Raw genomic sequence first — 23,592 nt, forward strand, 5'->3', positions numbered from 1 at the left:
ACAATTCATTGTCATCACAGGTTCCCAGATCTCTAAGTATAGTATCAGTTATTAGACGGGTGCTATCAATGTGGTAGTTACAATGGGAGTTCTACTTGTCAAAGGATATGATTATACATTTACTGGCATTTAGTTTAAATCTATGTTTTAGCAACAACTACTTGATACAGACCTTCTTGTAAGATCAAGGTATCCTCTGTCGAGTTTATGTTTGCACCAGCTTTGAAGCCATCTGCAAATTGGTGAGCCACAATCCCTTAACTTATCTTTTACTACTAAGAATCCTGGATATGAACAGTGATTACTCAGCGTGTTAAATAATACACTTACTTGTTGTTGCTGCTGTTGTTGTTGTTGTAGTTGGTGTCGTACTTTCAGTAGTTGTAGCTGTAGAATACAAAATAATGCATGTCAACATACATCCATACCTTTAGGACTTTGCTAGAAAACTAAAGCAGACGTGTCAGGATGGATTTTATTAAGTACAATTATTTCAGATGCTTCTTCCACACAAGCTAAGGTAACTTTTTTTTATTGGGTTATCCTTTGTTGACTGGGTTAATCTCACTAGGCTACTGGCCTATTGTCAGTGAAAACTTGAGGTGTTATTTATACTTCTAGGAAAAATTTGGCCAGCACATCAGGGAACTTCCCCTACTCTTTGAAGCTTTTAGATGGTGCCAGCGAGCTTCTACAGTAACAAGGAAGAGGCCTAAGGGAAAGAAGCTGGAAAAGGAAAGAAAGCTCTGGAGAGTTTGAAAGTGGAAAGTGAAAATTTGGAGGAAAAATTACTTTGATATGGTGCTTCATAATGTAAGCAAAGCTTCCTGTGTGTTGGATGTTACAAATCAGCAGAATTTTGTTGCCTCGTTGGAGAAAGAAGTAAATCAGTCTGTGAAAGTGGTACACACACACACACACACACACACACACACACACACACACACACACACACACACACACACACACACACACGCGCGCGCGCGCGTGCCCTATCATGTACAAATGTATATATTTATATATATATAAAATACATCCTGTGACATCTGTCTATATATCTATCGATATATCAATCTATGTGTGTGTGTGTATCTATATCTATATATATATATATATATATATATATATATATATATATATATATAGACATACACACACACACACACACACACACACACACACACACACAAGGTGTCTATCATGTACAAATGTATATATTTATATATATATAAAATACATCCTGTGACATCTGTCTATATATCTATCGATATATCAATCTATGTGTGTGTGTGTATCTATATGTATATATATATATATATATATATATATATATATATATATATATATATATAGACATACACACACACACACACACACACACACACACACACACACACACAACACATATAGGTTCATAGATTAGTACTAGGCTAACTGCCCTTGTGAGCCATTTTAAGCCTAGCCAATTATCCCTTTTGAGACTCAAACCCTGCACCTTGTGTTTGTAAGGCAAACACCTTAACCATTAGGCCACCCTCCCTATCATAGGTTAGTACTAGGCTAATTGCCCCTTGTGGGCCATTTTTAGCCTAGCCAATTACCCCACGTGAGAATCAAACCTTGCACCTTGTGTTTGCCAGGTAAACACCTTAACCATTATCTCAGAGAATTGTTTTAAGTGGGAGACCTGCTGAGTCTTGGTCAGAGTAGAAGGTTGTGACATCTTCCTTTGTTGAATCTACTCGGAGAAGAATGAGTCATTATTTCATAAAATTTACCATTCTTTGACTTTATATCTGTTGTCTTCGGTACCATTGAAAGAATGTATATTTAATACATTTCAGGCACTTTTAGATTCAAAGGAACTTACTAGGCTATTGACCTGTGAGGATCTTAATAAGCATAGCTCTACATTACCACAGTAATTATTAAACCTTTTATTTTGTAAAATGAATCTCCAAAGATAGCCCACCCAAGTAAATGTTGGATACTTAACATGTTTTGCCAATGCATGAGGGGCATTGCTGCTAAACCATCAGTAAATTTGTGGTTACCCATCCATTTGAACAGAGTAAGACAAGTACTTGGCTTTATGTGGAGGACAAATCAGTTACATAGAAGAGGTATTCTTGGTATACATCCTGATCCCTCCAGTATGTTCTGTTAACTTTGTATTAGAGATTGGGGTCACCTGAGTGGGTGTTTTATAACACCACTTGACTTCTGAATGTACAATAAGTCTGATAGAATATGGTCTGTTGAGATAGTATATGAAAGACAGAGCTCACTTCTCAGTACCTTCATGATGCAGAGAAGGGAGACAAAGCTTTTAAAGAGTCCATATAGATTTTATGATTAAGGTCCCTGGTTTTTTGTTTTTTGTTTAGTAATGAAGCATTGTGCTCATTCTAGCTGTGACAATAATTTGGACAGGTACATACTGAAAGGGGCATTATAATCAATGATCAGCTTTATGAGTGCTGAGTACAGAGGAACTATTGAGTCCTTGGAAATGGGCACCATACCATTCAATATAAGCTGCATGATAAAAAAGGACTTCCTAACAACAGTATATGCGTAGTGATCAAAGGACAATTCATTGTCATCACAGGTTCCCAGATCTCTAAGTATGGTATCAGTTATTAGACGGGTGCTGTCAATGTGGTAGTTACAAATGGAGTCCTACTTGTCAAAAGATATGATTATACATTTCTTGCCATTTAGCTTAAATCTATGGTTTTAGCAACAACTACTTGATACAGACCTTCTTGTAAGATCAAGGTATCCTCTGTCGAGTTTATGTCTGCACCAGCTTTGAAGCCATCTGCAAATTGGTGAGCCACAATCCCTTAACTTATCTTTTACTACTAAGAATCCTGGATATGAACAGTGATTACTCAGTGTGTTAAAGAATACACTTACTTGTTGTTGCTGCTGTTGTTGTTGTTGTAGTTGGTGTCGTACTTTCAGTAGTTGTAGCTGTAGAATACAAAATAATGCATGTCAACATATATCCGTACCTTTAGGACCTGGCTAAAAAACTAAAGCAGACGTGTCAGGATGGATTTTATTAAGCTCAATTATTTCAGATACTGCTTCCACACAAGCTAAGGTAGCTTTTTTATTGGTTTATCCATTGTTAACTGGGTTAGTCTGACTAAGCTAGTGGCCTCTTGTCAGGAGAAACTTGAGGTGGTACTTACACTTCTAGGGAAAATTTGGCCAGTGCATCCGGGAACTTCCCCTACACTTTGGAGCGGTTAGATGGTGCCAGAGAGCTTCTACAGTAACTAGGAAGAGGCCTAAGGGAAAGAGTCTGGAAAAGGAAAGAAAGCTATGGAGTGTTTGAAAGTGGAAAGTCAGAATTTGGAGAAAAAATTACTTTGATATGGAGCATCAGAATTTAAGCAAAGTGCGTTGGTTGTTACAAATGAGCAGAATTTTGCTATCTCCTTGGAGAAAGAAGTAAATGAGTCTTTGGAAGTGGTGAACACACACTCACACACACACACACACACACACACACACACACACACACACACACCATACATGTACAAATGTGTATTTACATATATATATATATATATATATATATATATATATATATATATATATATATATATATGTATAATACATCTAGTGACATCTGTCTATATATTTATCTATATATCTGTCTATATATATATATATGTATGCATGTGTCTGTGTGTGTGTGTGTGTGTGTGTGTGTGTGTGTGTGTGTGTGTGTGTGTGTGTGTGTGTGTATATATATATATATAGACTATATCTATATATATATAAATCAATATCTATATATAGACTATATATATATATATATATATATACAATATGTATATATACATATATATATATATATATATATATCCCAGATCTGCTGGTTTCAGGACTTTAGTCTGTGTTTCTGACCTTGTTGTGGTAGTGGGAGGTCTTTCTGCTTATCAGTGACAGTGGTATGCATTAGAGCAGCCTATCTGTCGCAAGAGGAGTGGTTTCCAGCTCTGAAATTTACCTTATTGGCCTGTTTTGGCAAATTCCTTTTAAATTGCTTTTTGATGCCTAATTTCTTAAGAAAACAGAAAAAAAAAAAATACTATCTGCACTGCTTGCTTCCCACTCTTTCCTATACTAGAGTAGTCTAAATCCCAAATTTGCTGGTTTCAGGACTTTCATCTGTGTTTCTGAGTGGTCCAGACCTTGTTGTGGTAGTGGGAGGTCTTTCTGCTTATCAGTGAGAGTGTTAAGCATTAGTGCAGCTTATCTGTCACAAGAGGAGTGGTTTCCAGTTCTGAAATTTACCTTATTGGCCGTTTTGGGCTAATTCCTATCCCTTTCAAGTTTTTAAGTTAAACACCCACGTTTGCATCGGTTTGCGCTTGCTTTAGCTTAGCGGATCCTGTTTGGGCGTCCCGCAGACTACTACAGCACCAGAAACGAGAAGGAGAGACTTTTTTGCTGATCAAAGTACTTTTTGGCTTTCTTTTAACTGTTTTAGCTAATCACACTTTTAAAAAGCTGTTTTTACTGTGGTTTTGCTGTATTTCTGCTGCATTGTACTGTTAAATCATTTTATTGTGTGTGCACTTGATATGTCTGCTTAAAAGCTAAAATTTAAACTGCATTTAGTACTTTAGGCATCACACTCAAGTGTGACAGCAATTTCTGTGCATTTCTGCTGTTTTAAATTGCTTTTTGCTGCCTAATTTCTAAAAAAACAAAAAAATACTATCTGCACTGCTTGTTTCCCACCCTTTCTTATATTAGAATAGTCCAGATCCCAGATCTGCTGATTTCCGGACTTTGATCTGTGTTTCTGAGTGGTCCAGACCTTGTTGTGGTACTGGGAGGTCTTTCTGCTTATCAGTGAGAGTGGTAAGCATTAGATTAACCTATCTGTCGCAAGATAAGTGGTTTCTAACTCTGAAATTTACCTTATTGGCCGTTTTGGGCTAATTCCTATCCCTTTCCAGTTTCTGAGTTAAAAACCTGTGTTTGCATGGGTTTGCACATCACACAGTGCCGCTTAGCAAGGGTTATACTATTCCCAGTGCCACAAAGTCTGCTCTTCAGTTTTTCCCTTAGAACTAGCCAGTTTCTTAATTTTAGCACTTGAATCTGCTTTTCCATGCACAGCACTGGTTCAGAACTGTTGTAAGTACTAAATACGCTACAAATTACTGAAGCACTCAACCTTTCTCATAACCTAGTGGTTAACACTTTTTGTACTTATCTTCCTCAAGTTACTTCGAGGAAACAGCTCTAGCTCTTACTTCCCTCAATAGTGATTACCCAGGCATGTTCAAGGGACAGTTCTTGGTGTTCTCTCCTTTACACCTGATAAATCTGGGCATCTTGGGGCAATGTAGCAACTGCCTCATGTACACTGACTACCCTCTCCTCCTACCACCCAACATTACAACCTGTGAGAGATGCAATTATCTAGCCAAATTGGAGGCAAAGCTCTCTCAATCCAAGACTGAACTTGTCAGTCAAGAGGAGAAGGTAAACACTTGCTCCATGCTACACTCATCACATAGTCCCACTATATCTACACCACCAAAACCCACACATAGATACACAAAAACATTCTATGAGGCTCTCAATGAGAATCTGCCCAAGCAACAGAGACCTCCAAAACCAAAATGCAAGCAACCTCCACCCCTTAACACAACCCAAAAAACACATAGCACACAGACACAATGTGCCACTCAACCACAACCCATAAGGCAAAACAACGTACCTAACACATTAGTCATAGGTGACTCTATAGTCAGGCACACTGATGTTCCACTCACCAGAATAGACAAGGAGAAGGTTACTGTTAGCTGCCTGTTGGGTGCCAGGATCCACCACATAACCCATGTACTCATGTCACTCCACAACAAGTACGAATATGATTGTTGTTGTCCATGTTGGCACGAACAACCTGAGACATACCGCCCTGGACTACATGAAAAGAGATATGCAGGAGCTCTCTGATCTTGTAATCCAGGCAGGTATGACCCTAGCCCTGAGTAGCATCCTACCTTTTCCCAGAATAATACCGCAGTACAAGGACACAATGATTGACTTCAACAATTGGCTAAGCTTCTGGTGTCATTCTAAGGTGATCCAGTATTTGTCTGCCTGGGATGACATGGTCGACAGGCTGCAATGCTTTGCCAAAGATGCACTCCACCTATAACCCCTGGGATTCCAGATACTGGCAAATGCTCTTGCCACTCCCATAGTGACTTTTTTAGGCAAGGTTCAAATGACCAACCCACCACCGTAACAGATACAGGCAAGCAAAAACTGAGGGTAATGCTACTCAATGCTAGAAGTCTAAACCTCAAAATGTACTCACTCGAGGCACTCTTTAAAATGGAGAACATCGATATATGTGCAGTGACTGAAACCTGGTTCAAGGCTCCAAAGAGCACCCCTGCATTACCAGGATACAACTCATACCATACCTTTTGGCCATCTAACCAGGACCAGAACACCAAGAGCGGAGGTGTGTACATATTCATTAAGGATATCCACACCTCCAGACTAGTTGCCCAACATAATGCATCTGAAATTATCCAAGTGCAGCTAACTATGGGAAAAACTGCAATCCATATTGTAGCTTGCTACAGATCCCCCACCATGCCCCAGGATTCCCACTCCTCTTTACTTGATATACTAGAAAATATTGGGGTTCAACCAAGCACCATAATAATCGGTGATTACAACTATCCCATCATTAACTTGGAAAACTACTCATGTACCAATTCCTTTGCTCAACGCTTTCTGGAATTCATAAACTTCAATGCCCGGGGTCAACTTAACCGAACCCCCACCAGGGGCAATAATATCCTAAACCTAGTCATTACCAACATGATTGACCAGTGTTCCACAACTAAAGTCCACTCCTCATTGGTCAGATCTGACCATGAGCTAATAACCATAGATATCCACATCCCGCCCCCAACCCCCATCAAGGAAACCACTGTAAAAAATGTCTCCAAAGCCAAGTTCATGCTTCTTAAGACAGAAGTGGCAAGACTTCACGACACCCTTCCAGATGGACAATACAGCTATGATTGCCAAATGTTATACAAATGCTCTCTATAGCCACGACACCCATGCAGATGGACAATACAGCTACGCCTGCCGAATCTTATACAAATGCACTCTATAAACACTTAGACAAGTGCATGGATCGTGCTATCTCTAACAGAACCAAGATGCTATCCTCCAAAAAAAGGATGCCAATCTGGTCATCTGCTGCTATAAACAAACTCTACAATAGAAGGAAGAAACTGTTGCAAAAGAGAGTAAAAACCCAAACGTGGAGGTGCTCCCTGGTCAGCCTCAGCAAAAAGCTGAGATCCCACATAAAATCCTCCAAAGCTAGCTATGAAAACAAGATTGCTACTGACTCTAAGGACAACCACAAAGCATTCTACAGCTATGTCAAGAATCTCAATGGCAACACCCAGATCTTCTCTGAGTTACAGCACAATGGCACGAAAACCAACTGATATTGCCAACATCCTGGCTGATAGATTCAGTGCTAACTTTGCTTCCCCTCACCCCCTAAAGGGCCCATATCCATACCTGAAGAATGTAGTGCTTCTGCAATCACAACTGAGCAGGTAAAAACTGCACTCTCCAAAGCCAAGAAAACAGCATCCATGGGACCAGACAACATCCCAGGCTGTGTTCTACATGATCTTCAGAATGAACTGGAACCCCACCTAAGCACCATGTTCAATCATAGCCTCACGTCAGGCTTTGTACCCACTGAATGATGCACAGCAACAGTTATACCACTCCACAAAGGGGAGCCACCATGGACCCTGGGAACTATCACCCTATTAGCCTGACGAGCTTGGCTTGCAAGGCCATGGAATGTATCACTATGTAACTCATAAACAAAGACATTGGTAACCTTCAAACTCTGGAACCCACCCAGTTCAGGTCTGTAAAGGGCAGATCATGCCTCCTGAACCTGACTGACTTCTTTGAAGCAGTCAACAAACTAGACAAGGTTAAGGTAGTTCACACAGTCTATCTTGACCTCGCCAAGGCTTTTGACACCATCATCCATTCTGGAATCATAGAAAAACTCACTAAACTGGGTATAAATCCATACGTCAAAACATGGGTTGCCAACTGGCTCACTGACAGAACCCACACTGTAAAAGATGCAGACTCCAAATCTGACTTCAAACCTGTGACAAGTGGTGTTCAGTCTTGGGTCCTCTCCTGTTTGGTATCTGCTTCTCTGATGTACAGGCTAACACAGAGGGCCCCTGACTGATGAAGTTCATAGATTACTGCAAATTAGGTGCCATAATCGAGTCCCCAAATGATTTGGACATCCTACAGAAGGGCCTCACTGAGACTGATGCCTGGTGTCAGAGCCATGGCCTCAAGCTCAATGCCAAAAAGTGCATTGTCATCCCCTTTGGTAAAAACTCTGTACCCATGACCTACCACATTGGCAACAGTCCATTAATGCTGAAGGTGTGATACGAGACCTTGGGACTCAGGTACTCAGGTGGACAGTAGTCTCTCCTTTGATAATCACATTGCGACAGTAGTCAGGAAATCCTTCTACATGGCACACCTCATCACGAAAGGGGTCTCATCCAGGAAAAAAGAAGTTATTCTTCTCCTCTACTCAGCTCTCTTTAGACCCATTATTGAGTACAATGCCCCTTTTGGAATGTACCTCACAAGACATTTGCAACAGCTGGAAAGGTCACAAAAATATCTCACAAAGTAGATTATGGGACTTAAACAGATGTCCTACGCAGACCGACTCAAAAAACTCCAGCTTTACTCCATAGCATATCGCCTACTCCAAGGTGATCTCTGCCTAACATGCAAAGCTATATCAGACCCAGAGCTGTTGGGCATGCTACACCTAAAGAAATCTTAATCCTCTGAGCTACACGATCTAGGTACCTAAACCTTGTCCCCACAATAAACAGAACATGCTGGAGGGATAGATTCCTGTCCCAGAGACTTCCCATATTATGGAATAAGCTACCTATCTATGGCAAGCAGAGTTCCTCACTAGCACTCTTCAATAAAAACCTTGATGAGTGGATGGAAAATAGGAAATTCACCCTGGGGATCACTTATGTGGCCTGGCTCAGCAGGGGCACAGGAAAATAACCTTCCTGGGTGGCAAAAGCCAGGAAACCTTGTTGGCTAGGCTTGCATAGGCCCTTGGGCCGATAGCCTAATACCTACCTATGAACCTATTTACAAATTTATATAGACGTATATATATATCTATATAAAATACATCTAGCAACATCTGTCTATATATATGTATATATATATATATATATATATATATATATATATATATATATATATATATATATAAATAAAAATGTAAATGTTTGTTTGTTCAAAATCTTAAATCTCCAAACGTTCTTCACCAATTGCTTTGAAATTTTCACACAATGTTGCATTCGAATACGCGCATGTTTTTATATACCTACTATTATATACGTAGGTGACTGTATTGTCAGACACACTGACGTCCCACCCACCAGGCTGAATAAAGAGAAGGTCACAGTGAGCTGCCTGTCGGGAGCTAGGATCCGCCACATAACGCAAGCACTCAGGTCACTCCAAAGCAAATACAAATATGACTCAGTCATTGTACATGCTGGCGTGAATGACCTGAGACGCATACTCCTCGACTACATGAAAAGAGACATAGAGGAGCTCTCTGATCATGTAGCCCAGGCCGGTATGACCCTGACCTTGAGCAGCATCTTACACTCACCTAGAATGATGCCACAGTATAAAGACAAAATGATCGATTTTAACAATTGGCTAAAATTTTGGTGTCATTCAAAGGGATCCAGTGTCTGTCAGCCTGGGATGACATGCTCGACAAGCCACATTGCTTCGCTAGGGATGGCTTGCACCTGTCACCCCTGGGCTTTCGGATATTGGCAAAGGCTCTTGCCACCCCCATAGTGCCTTTTTTAGGCAAGGCTCAAAGGTCAAACCCACCTCCATAGACAGCACAAGGAACAAGAAACTAAGGGTAATGCTGCTAAACGCCAGAAGTCTTAACCTCAAGATGCATGCACTCGAAGCTCTCCTCAGTATGGAGAACATCGATATCTGTGCAGTGACAGAAACCTGGTTCAAGGCTCCAGAGAGCACCCCAGCACTACCAGGTTGTACCTCATATCATGCTTTTCGGCCTCAAAACCCGGACCGAACCACAAAAGGAGGGGGAGTTTCCATATTTATTTATCAAGGATATCCATACCTCCAGGTTAGTGGCAGTGCACGAAGTATCGGAGACCATCCATGTGCAACTGACAGTGGGCAAGACTGCTTTTCAGTTTATAGCATCCTACACGTTGCATTCGAATACGCGCGTTTTTATATACCTACTATGGATTCTATATATTTGTATATAAATATGCAATTTTATATGTTTTTGTTATAACTTTCTTACTTCTTTTTCAGTGCAATTGATCTGCTTTAGTTCATCCAAATAATGCCTTGCAGAAGATCAAACTTAGGTCGATTTCAGCGAGGAAGCAGTGCAACGAGTAATTTCAAATCAAACTGAGGAATAACAGGCATCAGCGAACGAGCGAAACAGACAAAGAATGGCTCAAATACGTGCCAAGGAAGCAGCAGAGCAATGTGCTGCCAGACTTGAGGATGCATGGTTGTGAGCACGGCGATCGCATTTTGCAGCTTCAGATCTGCTTCGTTCTCCTCGATCGACACCAGTGGATGAAATAAATGCTTGCCTGAAATACTCTACTTTGTGGCAACATGTAAAGACGTTAAAATTAACTACAAATATGCATGTCCAGCTGCAAAACGATCGATCAGCTGAGATATTCTCACATCAATTGCTGGAAATTGGGAACGGAAAGGTGCCGGTTGATCTGACATCAGGACGAATTTCATTGCCTCATAACTTCTGCAATTTAGTGATGTCAAAAGAAGAATTGGTTGAAAAAGTATTTCCAAATATTCAAACCAATTATAAGAATCACAACTGGCTGACTGAACGAGTTATTCTTGCGGACAAGAACAAAGACGTCTACAAACTTAATATTACTCAGTCTAACATTCAAAGTGAGGCAGTCACATACAAGTCCGTCGACACTGTTGTGGAAGCAGATGAAGCGGTTAATTATCCAACAGAATTTTTGAATTCACTCGATCTGCCAGGGATGCCACCGCACGTACTGCAATTGAAAATCAGCATGCCAATTATCACGCTGCAAAATATCAACTAGCCAAAGCTTTGCAACGGCACGCGGCTTGCAGTAAAAAAATTAATGAGCAATGTCATAGAAGCAACAATCTTGACAGGACCTTTCAAAGGTGAAGATGTCCTCATTTCTCGCATTCCTATGATTCCAACGGATATGCCATTTCAATTTAAGAGATTGCAATTCCCAATTCGATTGGCGTTTCCAATTACCATCAACAAAGCTCAGGGCCAATCTTTAGAATTGTGCAGTTTAGATCTACACACAGATTGCTTCTCACATGAACAATTATATGTTGCGTGTTCTAGAGTCGGCAAACCAGACAATCTCTATATCTGCACAGACAATGGAACAACAAAAAATATTGTATACCCACAAGCATTGTGAAATTAAACATATTACAAACGTGCGCTTTCTCTTTTCTTTCTTTTCCATTTAACCAGACTGAGCCACAGCAACGCGTGGCTGCATACAGCTAGTATATATACCAGATGACTGAAAACTGGGCAACATAATCGACTCTCCAGCCAACACAAGCATCCTCCAAAAGGGCCTCATAGAAACAGACAACTGGTGCCCGAGCCATGGCCTCAAGCTAAACGCCAAAAAGTGTATAGTCATCCCCTTTGGCAAAAACAAATTGCCCACAAATTACCACATAGGTGGTAATCCATTAAGTACAAAAGAAGTAATTAGGGACCTAGGGAACCAAGTTGATAGCAATCTCTCATTTGACAACCACGTGACCAAAGTGGTTAGAAAAACATTTTATATAGTCCACCTAATCATGAAGGAATTCACATCTAGATCAGGGGAGGTCATCGTGCCTCTTTACTCATCCCTCATCAGCCCATAATTGAGTACAATGCCCCTTTTGGGATGTACCTTACCAGACACCTGCAGCAACTGGAAAGACCCCAAAAGTACCTCACCAAGAGAATCAAAGGGCTCAAACAGATGCTATATGCTGCCCGGTTAAAGAAACTCCAGCCCTACTCAGTGGCATACCACCTGCTCAGAGGCGATCTGTGCCTGACGTATAAAGCCATGTCCAACCCGAAATTAATGGACATGCTGCACCTCAGAAAATCCAATTCCCATCAAGCTATGCGCTCAAGAGGCTTGAACCTCAGCACTGAAATAAATAGGACATGCTGGAGGGACACATTCATAACCCAGAGGCTCCCTTCACTCTGGAATAAAATCCCAGTCCAGGTTAGGCAGAGTCCCTCATTGACTCTCTTCAAGAGGAATCTTGATGAGTGGATGGGAGATCATAGGTTTACCCCGGGTATCACTTCTGTGTCACTATTAGACAGAGGCACAGTATACTAACCTCGAAAAAGGGCATAGCAAAATTAATTTAAAATGGGTGGCGAAAGCCAAACACACTCTGGCTAGGCTTATAAATGCCCTAGGGCAGATAGCCTAGTATGAACCCATGAACCTATATATATATATATATGTATGTATGTATACATATATATATATATATATATATATATATCTAGCTATCTAGATATATATATATATATATATATATATATATATATATATGTATATGTATGTGTGTGTGTGTGTGTGTGTGTGTGTGTGTGTGTGTGTATGTATATATAGGTCTAGGAATCTTGCACGAGAACACTTTTCACCAAATCGCAAATGGGCGGGCATACTTACACGAAAAAGCTTTTCACCAAAGCAGCATTTCTGCATAAGTATGCCTGTTGTGTCAGTCGTACTATGGTGCAGATAAGGGAAAATTCCCTTTTCCCCACTGTAGTGCGATCTTGGAGTGAGAATATTAAAGTAGGGGGTGGGGGGTACAGGGGAGTTTGCCCCCCTGCATAAAAGTAGAATTGATTTTTTTTTTTAAATGCACTTTAGCGAAAGCACTTTTTCGGTGAAAGCGCTTTTATTAAAGTGTGTTCAGTGATAGTGGATATGGACTTTTGAACTTTTGTTCAACAGTCCTAGATCCGTATATATATATATATATATATATATATATATATATATATATATATATATATAGACACACACACACACACACACACACACACACGTTTGTATATATATATATATATATATATATATATATATATATATATATATATATATATATATATGTATATATATATATATATATATATATATATACATATACATATAGATATATATATATATATAGATATATATATATATAGATATATATATATATATATATGTGGGTCCCCTTCTAATGGTTGACATTTCAAAATGTCGACATTCATATGGCCAAGACCATATGATCGACATTTGAAATGTCGACCATGGGGAACCGGCATCACGCTACAGTGCGGAATGGAAAGATTTCTACTTCTGCACTGTAGTGCGATATCAGAGCTGGTATATTTAAGTTACAGGGGAGTGCAGGGGGGCGAAGCCCCCTGCTAGCAGCATTAAGGTAAGTTTGTGTTTGTGTTTTGTATTTTACTTATATGGTTGAGATTTCAAATGTCGATCATATGGTCTCGACCATCTCGACCATATTAAAGTCGACATTGTGAAATTTTGGCCATATCAAGTAGACCCATATATATATATATATATATATATATATATATATATATATATATATCTTTAGACACATACACACACACACACACACACACACACACCATACATGTACTAATGTATATTTACTGTTTTTGGCTAGCTGAATAATGCTAAGAGTAGAAGGTTGTGGCATCTTGCATTGCTGAATCGACTTGGAGAAGAGAGAGTCATTATTTCATAAAATTTACTCCTCTTTGACTTTATATTTGTTGTCCTCATTACCATTGAAATAATGTATATTTTATACATTTTAGGCACTTTTAGATTCAAAGGAACTTACTAGCCTGTTGACCTGTGAGGATCTTAAGAAGCATAGCCCTACATTTCCATAATAATTATTAACCCTTTTATTTTGCAATATGAATCTCCAAAGATGGGCCACCCAAGTAAATGCTGGGTAGGCAACATGTTTTGCCTATGCATGAGGGATATTGCTGCTAAATTATCAGTGAATTTGTGGTTATCCATCCATTTGAATAGTGTAAAAGGCTTTATGTGGAGGACAAGTCAGTTACATAGAAGAAGTATCCTCAGTGATACAAACTGATCCCTCCAGTATGTTCTGTTAACCTTGCATTAGAGATTGAGGTCCCTTGAGTGTGTGTTTCCAACACCACTGGTCTTCTGAATGTACAATAAGTCTGATAGACCATGGTCTGTTGAGATAGTATATGAAATACAGAGCTCGTTTTTCAGTATCTTCATGATAGAGAGAAGGGAGGCAAAGCTTTTAAAGAGTCTATATAGATTTTATGATTAAGGCCCCTGATTATTATTATTTTTTTTTTGTTTTTGTTTTTTGTTTATTAATGAAGCACTGTGCTCATTCTAGCTGTGACAATAATTTGGACAGGTACATACTGAAAGGGGCATTATAATCAATGATCAGCTTTATGAGTGCTGAGTACAGAGGAACTATTGTGTCATTGGAACTGGACATCATACCCTTCAATACAAGCTGCATGATAAAAATAAAAATTTCCCTAACAACAGTATATGCGTAGTGATCAAAGGACAATTCATTGTCATCACAGGTTCCCAGATCTCTAAGTATGGTATCAGTTATTAGACGGGTGCTATCAATGTGGTAGTTACAATGGGAGTTCTACTTGTCAAAGGATATGATTATACATTTACTGGCATTTAGTTTAAATCTATGGTTTTAGCAACAACTATTTGATACAGACCCTCTTGTAAGATCAAGATATCCTCTGTCGAGTTTATGTTTGCACCAACTTTGAAGCCATCTGCAATTGGTGAGCCACAATCCCTTAACTTATCTTTTACTACTAAGAATCCTGGATATGAACAGTGATTACTCAGTGTGTTAAATAATACACTTACTTGTTGTTGCTGCTGTTGTTGTTGTTGTAGTTGGTGTCGTACTTTCTGTAGTTGTAGCTGTAGAATACAAAATAATGCATGTTAACATACATCCATACCTTTAGGACTTTGGTAGAAAACTAAAGCAGACGTGTCAGGATTGATTTCATTAAGTACAATTATTTCAGATATTGCAACCCCTGCAAACCTTAGCTCAGAATCCATTCAACACAGCTGAAAAGTGGCTCTCTAATCACCATCTTCTGTTGAATCCCAATAAGACCAAACTGTTACTCTTTACCCTCACGTGTAGTTCCACCTTAGTTTCCTTTACAAACAATGGTACCTCTATTTCACCAGATATCCAAAATAAGCTCTTAGGGCTAATAGTAGATAATAAACTCAAATTCAACCTGCACATCAACAAGACTATCAAAACCGTCAATAAGAAGCTCGGCTCATTATATAGAAATAAACCTTTTCTAACCCCAATAGCTGGAATCACAATCACCTGCTCTCATCTTCCCTCCACCCTTCTATATGCTTCCCCTATACTCTGTAACCTGAGCAAATCAGAGCTTACCAAACTCTCTCACTGTTACCACCATATTGCCAGATTTGCCAAAGGATCAACATATAGGACACATCACTGCCATAACCTCAATCTACTAGGGTGGCTAGAACTGCCAAGCTTACTTCAGTTCAATTAGCTAATAGTAGCACATAATATTCTCAACCAACCCAAAAACGCCCCCACACTTAAAATTATCATAAAACCATACAGTAATCCCAGACCATTACACTCATCCAACAAGCTGTTAGCCCAAACACTGAAAGCTAATAACTCATCTGGTGACTCCCTGTTTGCCAACTCTGTTGGCAAAGCTTGGAACTTACTTCCAGTGGACATTACCCTGAAACCCTCTCTAAGCATCTAAAAAAGGCCTCAAACAGTATTATAAAAGGCATTGGCTCTGTCCATGTACCAACCCTGATTAATCTCCATAACAAACTCCCTAACTTAACAGTAATGTATTAGCTTCTTGCTCATAAATGCTTGCAGTGACATTCTTGTTCTGTACGTTACTTTGTAAATAATTGTTGCTGTAATCCACCTGTTTAATATTTTTATATTCTGCTACACACTGTTAAAATTGTGGATCCCTCTAGAGGAACACACCTTACTTACTTGTAATATTTGCTTGTTATATATGTTTTGCTTGGGATGTACATTTTTATCTGCACAATTGGAGCTTTTCTCCCCTGTTAAAATTGTACATTCCTCTTGAATGCCAAACTTTTCTGACTTTGTAAAACCCTTAGCATGTTTGTATGTTTTTGTCTGTATGTCTGGAGCTTTTCTCCTCGGGCCTCCGCTGAAAATGGACATGTATCCAGTTGGACGATCCTGGTCAACAAATGTAAAATAAAATAAATATTGCTTCCACACAAGTTAAGATAGCTTTTTTTTTTATTGGGTTATCATTTGTTGACTGGGTTAGTCTCACTAAGCTAGTGGCCTCTTGTCAGGGGAAACCTGAGGTGGTATTTATACTTCTAGGGAAAATTTGGCCAGAGCATCAGGGAACTTCCCCTACTCTTTGGAGCTTTTAGATGGTGCCAGAGAGCTTCAGTAAAAGGGAAGAGGCCTAAGGAAGGAGCATGGAAAAGGAAAACAATCTATGGAGAGTTTCGAAGTGGAAAGTGAGAATTTGGAGAAAAATTACTTTGATATGGAGCTTCAGAATGTAAGCAAAGCTTCCTGTGTATTGGATGTTACAAATGAGCAGCATTTTGCTGTCTCCTTGGAGAAAGAAGTAAATGGGTTTGTGGAAGTGGTGCGCGCGCGCACACACACACACACACACACACACACACACACACACACACACACACGCGCAGACACACACACACACACACACACACACACACACACACACACACACACACACACAATCAGGGAATTCTTTCAAGTGGTAGACCTACTGACTGTTTTTGGCTAGCTGAATAATGCTCAGAGTGGAAGGTTGTGGCATCTTGTATTTCTGAATAGACTCGGAGAAGAGCGAGTCATTATTTCATAAAATGTACCCTTCTTTGACTTTATATCTGTTGTCTTTAGGACCATTGAAAGAATGCATATTTTATACATTTCAGGAACTTTTAGGTTTCAAGGATCTTACTAGGCTATTGACCTGTGACGATCTTAAGAAGCATAGCCCTACGTTACCATAGTAATTATTAACCCTTTTATTTTCAATATGAATCTCCAAAGATGGGTCATCCAGGTAAATGTTGGGTACATAACATGTTTTGCCAATGCATGAGGGACATTGCTGCTAAACCATCAGTAACTTTGTGGTTACCCATCCATTTGAACAGAGTAAGACAAGTACTTGGCTTTATGTGGAGGACAAGTCAGTTACATAGAAGAGGTATTCTCGGTATACATCCTGATCCCTCCAGTATGTTCTGTTAACTTTGTATTAGAGATTGGAGACCTGAGTGGGTGTTTTATAACACCACTTGACTTCTGAATGTACAATAAGTCTGATAGAATATGGTCTGTTGAGGTAGTATATGAAAGACAGAGCTCACTTCTCAGTACCTTCATGATGCAGAGAAGGGAGACAAAGCTTTTAAAGAGTCTATATAGATTTTACGATTAAGGCTCTTAATTATTTTTGTTTTTTGTTTAGTAATGAAGCATTGTGCTCATTCCAGCTGTGCCAATTATTTGGACAGGTACATACAGAAAGGGGCATTATAATCAATGATCAGCTTTATGAGTGCTGCGTACAGAGAAACTATTGAATCCTTGGAACTGAACACCATACCCTTCAATATAAGCAGCTTGATAAAAATTACTTCCTAACAACAATATATACGTAGTGATCAAAGGACAATTCATTGTCAACACAGGTTCCCAGATTTCTAAGTAAGTTATCAGTTATTAGATGGGTGCTGTCAATGTGGTAGTTACAAAGGGAGTCCTACTTGTCAAAGGATATGATTATACATTTCCTGGCATTTAGTTTGAATGTATGGTTTTGGCTACAACTGTTTGAGACAGACCCTCTTGTAAGATCAAAGTATCTTCTGTCGAGTTTATGTTTGCACCAACTTTGAAGCCATCTGCAAATTGGTCAGCCACAATCCCTCAGCTTATCTTTTACTACTAAGAATCCTGGATATGAACAGTGATTACTCAGCGTATTAAAGAATACACTTACTTGTTGTTGCTGTTGTTGTCATACTTTCACTAGATGGAGCTGTAGAATACAAAATAATACTTGTCAGTATAGATCCATACATTTAGGTGTTGGGTAGAATACTAAAGCAGAAGTGTCAGGATTGATTTCTTCAAATAGAATTATTTCACATATTTCTTCCATGGGAGCTAAGATAGCTTTTTTATTGGTTTATCCTTTGTTGACGTGGTTAGCCCACTAGATTAGTAGCCTCTTGTCAGGGGAAACCTGAGGTGGTATTTATACTTCTACCGAAAATTTGGTCTGTGCATCTGAGAAGTTCCCCTACTCTTTGGAGATGCTAGATGGTGCCAGTCAACTTCTACAGTAACAAGGAAGAGGCCTAAGTGAAGGAGCATGGAAAAGGAGAGAAAGCTATGGAGAGTTTGAAAGAGGAAAGTGAGAACTTGGAGAAAAATTACTTTGATATGGAGCTTCAGAATGTAAGCAACACTTCCTGCGCATTGGATGTTACAAATGAGTAGCATTTTGCTGTCTCCTTGGAGAAAGAAGTAAATGAGTTTGTGGAAGTGGTGCAGATAACAGAACTGGTGTCAAGAGGTCTTGCAGATGATGTTTTGTTAAAAATGTTCAAGCAGGATTTTCCAGGTGACAGTTCTGCTGTTTCATGTGGTGAAATGGCTGATAACATTTTCAGAAGTGCAGAGGATGTGGAAACAGAATCAGGCAAAGTTGTAACAGAGGATGCAGCAGTAAAAACTTATTCAGCAATGACGGAAAGTAAGAGCAGAAAGCAGCAACAAACTGAGAAGGGGTCTCATTTTGTGGTAGCAAATAATGAAGTAACTAAAACATATGTGACAGCAGACAAGAAAGGAGAACAGCAACAAATTATAACTAAAGTTGTTTTGAAAAAGAAGAGAAGAACAGCTGAGAGAATAAGAACAAAAATGACACTAGACAGATATATATGGGATAATTTGGTAACTGTTCAGGGTTCTAATGTTCAATAAATGTGTTTTATACATATTGGGATGGAAACATTTTGTGACTTAACTTTTGAAACTGGTGGACTGATGATAACATTTTTGGAACTGTGTAAGAAAAGGAAGGACATTTACCAATGGAACAATTTTATGTTTTCTGGTAGTAACATAAATGTTAAAAAAATTTTACTTTGCAGTTTATAATTGATGAACTGGAAGAAGACAATGTTAAACATGCATGCAGTCTCTGCATTGGACTGTTAATAATATTGGGAAAGTTAGAGATGAGAGAAACTTACAGAATGAGGATCAAGGTTGGAAATTGTTTTGAAATGTGAAAAAAACATGGTGAGAAACTTGCCAAGTGATATTTGTGTGGCTGGGAAGACATTAAGATTTGCTGGCCAGCCTAAGTCACATTTCTTTTGTGGGGTGGTTTCTTGCTTACTTAATGACTGTGGCAAGGTACAAAGTAACCAGTGAGGAGAGAAATGATATGTTGGAAATAGGTGTGTGCCTAAATACAGATTGCATAAAGAAATGTATGGATTGTCAAATACAAATAGTAACTAAGGAAAAAGAAGGGGAAAGGAAAGAAAACATACATGAGGGAAGACAACAAGAGGCTGGGAAGAGGTTGGACACATATGAAAACTGACAACAAGAGGCTGGGGAGATGGTGAACTAGGTGAAGAAGAAGCTGCAGGTGAAGAAAAAAATATGGAGGGGAAAATGAGGAGTGACAGTAAATGCAGGAAGAGAGTTTAGGAGAAGGGCTTGATACTTATATATATTTTGAAGTTCTAGCAAGTGAAAAGTACTTTTTCTACATAAACCCAGGAAAAAATGGGCAAAGAGTAAAAATAAGAAAACAAAAATTTAAATATATTTCTCTTAAACTTAAAAAAAAGGAAAAGCAACACTTTTAGAGTACTTTCAGTAACTGTGAACAATATTGTCAATGGTGTAAGAAGGATGGGGATATCGGAATGTTGTGCTAAATGTGATGTAGGTGTTATTCTGTTAGAATATGTAAGATTCCTGACACACGACGAAAGACTGCATATAGAAAAAAATGTGGGGTGGAAGCTGTGTAACAAAACAGTGAAAATACTAGATGAAAACTGGTAAGGATGAGAAGGTTAACTGCTGTAAATATGAGGTGGAGAGAACATGTTTATACAATTATAGCATTGTGTACCTGTATAACTAGCAAAGAAAGTGAGAACCTGATCCATCAAATATTAGACTATATAGTGGTCAGCATGACCATTTTAATTGCAGGGAACTTAATTGTGATTTAATAGAAATGTAAAAAGAAAGGGAAAGATGTTAAATACACACAGTAGGTTCATAGGTTCATATGAAGGTAGTAGGCTATCGGCCCAAGGGCCTACGTAAACCTAGCCAACAAGGTTTCCTGGCTTACGCCACCCAGGAAAGTTATTTTCCTGTGCCACTGTCAAGCAGAGACACAGACGTGATCCCCGGGGTGTATTTCCTATTTCCCATCCACTCATCAAGATTTTTCTTGAAGAGTGCTAATGAAGAACTTTGCTTGACATAGATGGGTAGCCTGTTCCAGAGTATGGGTAGTCTCTGGGACAGGAATCTATCCCTCCAGCATGTCCTGTTTATTGTGGTGACAAGGTGTAGGTCCCTAGAGCTTGTAGCTCGGAGTAAGAGATAAAATGTGGCAATTTAGCTGAGTGGAGCAAAAGTCAATGGATATATAAAAGGGGGTACTTGAATCTGAAATGTATTATTTTGTATTATTGTGAGGCTTAGGGATAACCAATGACCATATACTTGTGATAGATTTTTCAGATCATTTAGCAGTATGGATGGAGGTGATGAAAGAAAGATGGTATATTAAAGTAGGAACGGTAATATAAAGAATAAACAAAAAATTGTGGGGTGAACTTGAAGAGTGGAAAGAATTATTGCAGTTATGAAAGGACCATATAATCATATAAACATGAAGGACTTCTATAAAACTGGTTTGAATGGTGAAGTAAAATTAAAAAGAAGTATAAAAAGTGTTTTCTTCAATGGCAGGATGATGTAGGAAAAGGGGAGAAAGTGTATTATGGGAAATATTTATTTATTTATTTATTTATATTTGTTGACCGGGAGTGTCCAACTGGACGTGGGCCCATTTTCAGTGGAGGCCTGGGGAGAAAAGCTCCACAGTTAAAATAAACAGACAATAGTTACATTGGATTACATAGCGATTAACAATTTACATAGCAATTACTTACAACATATTTACAGATGAAGAACATAGTACATCAGTAGACAACTAGAATCTTTATCTGTGAAGTACATAACAGACATTAACAAATGTTACAAGAAGTGTATAATAAATACTGGCTTATGAGCATCTGAGCTTGCTATAATCAAGGTAGTTAGTGGAGTGGAAAGACAGGGAGTGGTTGGATGGGGAGGGTGATATTAAAGTCGGAGTTGCAAGAGCATAGCCAGCATGTTTTTAGGTGCGCTTTTAGTAAAGTTTTGAAGTGGGTGCATGATGGTATGGAGGTAATTGTGGGTGGGAGGGAGTTCCATAATTTGGTTATGGTGCAAGAGAATAGTGCTTCACCAGCAGAGTTATTGGCTTTAGTGATCTGCAAGTGATTTTTTTGCTGGATCTTAGTGGTCTGGTGGTGTGATAGGGTTGGAGTAGATTCTGGAGGGATGGGACATTTAATGGATGATTTACTAGTTTGTGGGCGAGTGAGAGTTGATACCATTGAAGGAGGTGAGGGAGTTCAAGCCAGCCCAGTTCAGCAAGTGAGAGACAGTGGTGACTATGGTAGGATGCCCCTGTAGCGAATTTGGCGATTTTGTTGTAGCAGGTTTCTAGCTTGTTTAAATCGCATTGCCTTAGGTTGGTATATATTGGACAGGCATAAAGTAGGGTGGAGATAAGGTGGGAATTTGCTATTGAAGTCTTTGCTGCTTTGGTGAGAAGTTGCTTATTTCTGTATAGCGCTCCTAGTTTATTGTGGACTTTTTTTATGGTCAAGGATATGTGAATGTCAAATTTTAGTTTATTGTCTATTTCCACTCCTAGCAATTTGGTGTGTTCAGTTGGGTATATAGTGGTGTTGTCTTGTCTTTGCTGTGATGTTAAAGTGAGAGTTGTTTTGAGTATGTTTGGTGGGTTGGAAGATGAGTAGTTTAGTTTTGTTTGGGTTGAGTATTAATTGGGCATTGGATAACCAAGTTTCAACAGAGGAAAAGGCTTCCTGTGTGACTTTTTGCAGTTTTGGTAGGGACTGGGCTGAGCAGATGATGGTTGAGTCATCTGCATATTGTATGAGTGTGCCATGTTTGGTGGCAGAGGCTAGATTATTGGTGAAAACAGAGAAGAGTAGGGGTCCAAGGATGGATCCTTGGGGAACCCCTATGGAGACAGGTAATTGGGGAGATATGTCATTCTGCCATACAACGGATTGTTGGCGGTCAGACAGGTAACTCTGAAACCAGTTGGTGACCGATTGTGAGAAGGATAGGTTAATGAGGACAGAGATAAGTTATTTGTGTGGGACCATGTCAAAAGCTTTAGATAGGTCTAGGAAAGTAGCAGAGGAGAGATAGCCATTGTTTTTATGCTGAAGGATAGTGTTAGTAAAGGAGAGTAAGGCAGTGGTGGTGCTATGGTTTGGTCGGAAACCATGCTGAGTACTGGAAAGGAGGTTGTTAGTAAGGAGGTAGTCTGAGACCTGAGAGTGTATGCATCTCTCTAATATTTTGGAGAGTGGAGAGAGAATAGCTATGGGGTGGTAATTGGTTAGTTCTGTGGAGGGTCTGCCTTTGTGGAGGGGAATTATATGTGATACCTTCCACAGTGTGGGAACGTAACTTTCTGACAGAGATCGGTTAATCAAGATGGATAGTGGGTAGGCCAGAGCATCAGCTGCGATTTGTAGGTATTCACTTGGGAGGTTGTCTGCTGCTAATCTGGTGGGCTTAAGTTTAGTTAAGAGTTTTTTTATGTTGGAGGTAGGTACAGGAGAAAAAGAGAAGGCAGTGGGGAGATTACTAGTTGAAGGTGTGGGTTGGAGGGGAGGGGGGTTGTGTTGTTTAGATAGTGATAGTATGGTTTGTGTGAAGTGTGTGTTGAATGATGTAGCAATATTTTCTGAGGAGTGAGGAATGTTAGGAGGAGGGGTACTGACTTTACCTGGGTGGAGGATGGAGTTTATG

At 39.3% G+C, this 23,592-nt stretch overlaps 1 protein-coding gene across 1 annotated transcript in view; it reads right to left on the reverse strand.

The window, feature by feature from the left end:
* The window catches only part of LOC122804004 (integumentary mucin C.1-like), a 191,268-nt gene extending 188,258 nt beyond the window's left edge, over positions 1-3,010 (reverse strand). The window contains exons 1-2 of the mRNA XM_044073686.1: positions 2,923-3,010; positions 331-387 (exon numbers count right to left, since the gene is read on the reverse strand). Coding sequence (XP_043929621.1) covers positions 331-387; positions 2,923-3,010 — 145 coding nt within the window. The remainder of the gene's footprint in view (positions 1-330; positions 388-2,922) is intronic.
* Between the last annotated feature and the right edge of the window lie 20,582 nt (positions 3,011-23,592).

The sequence above is a fragment of the Protopterus annectens genome, chromosome 6.part0, assembly GCF_019279795.1.
Source record: "Protopterus annectens isolate FY-2018-M chromosome 6.part0, PAN1.0, whole genome shotgun sequence".
Classification (NCBI taxonomy): Eukaryota; Metazoa; Chordata; order Ceratodontiformes; family Protopteridae; genus Protopterus; species Protopterus annectens.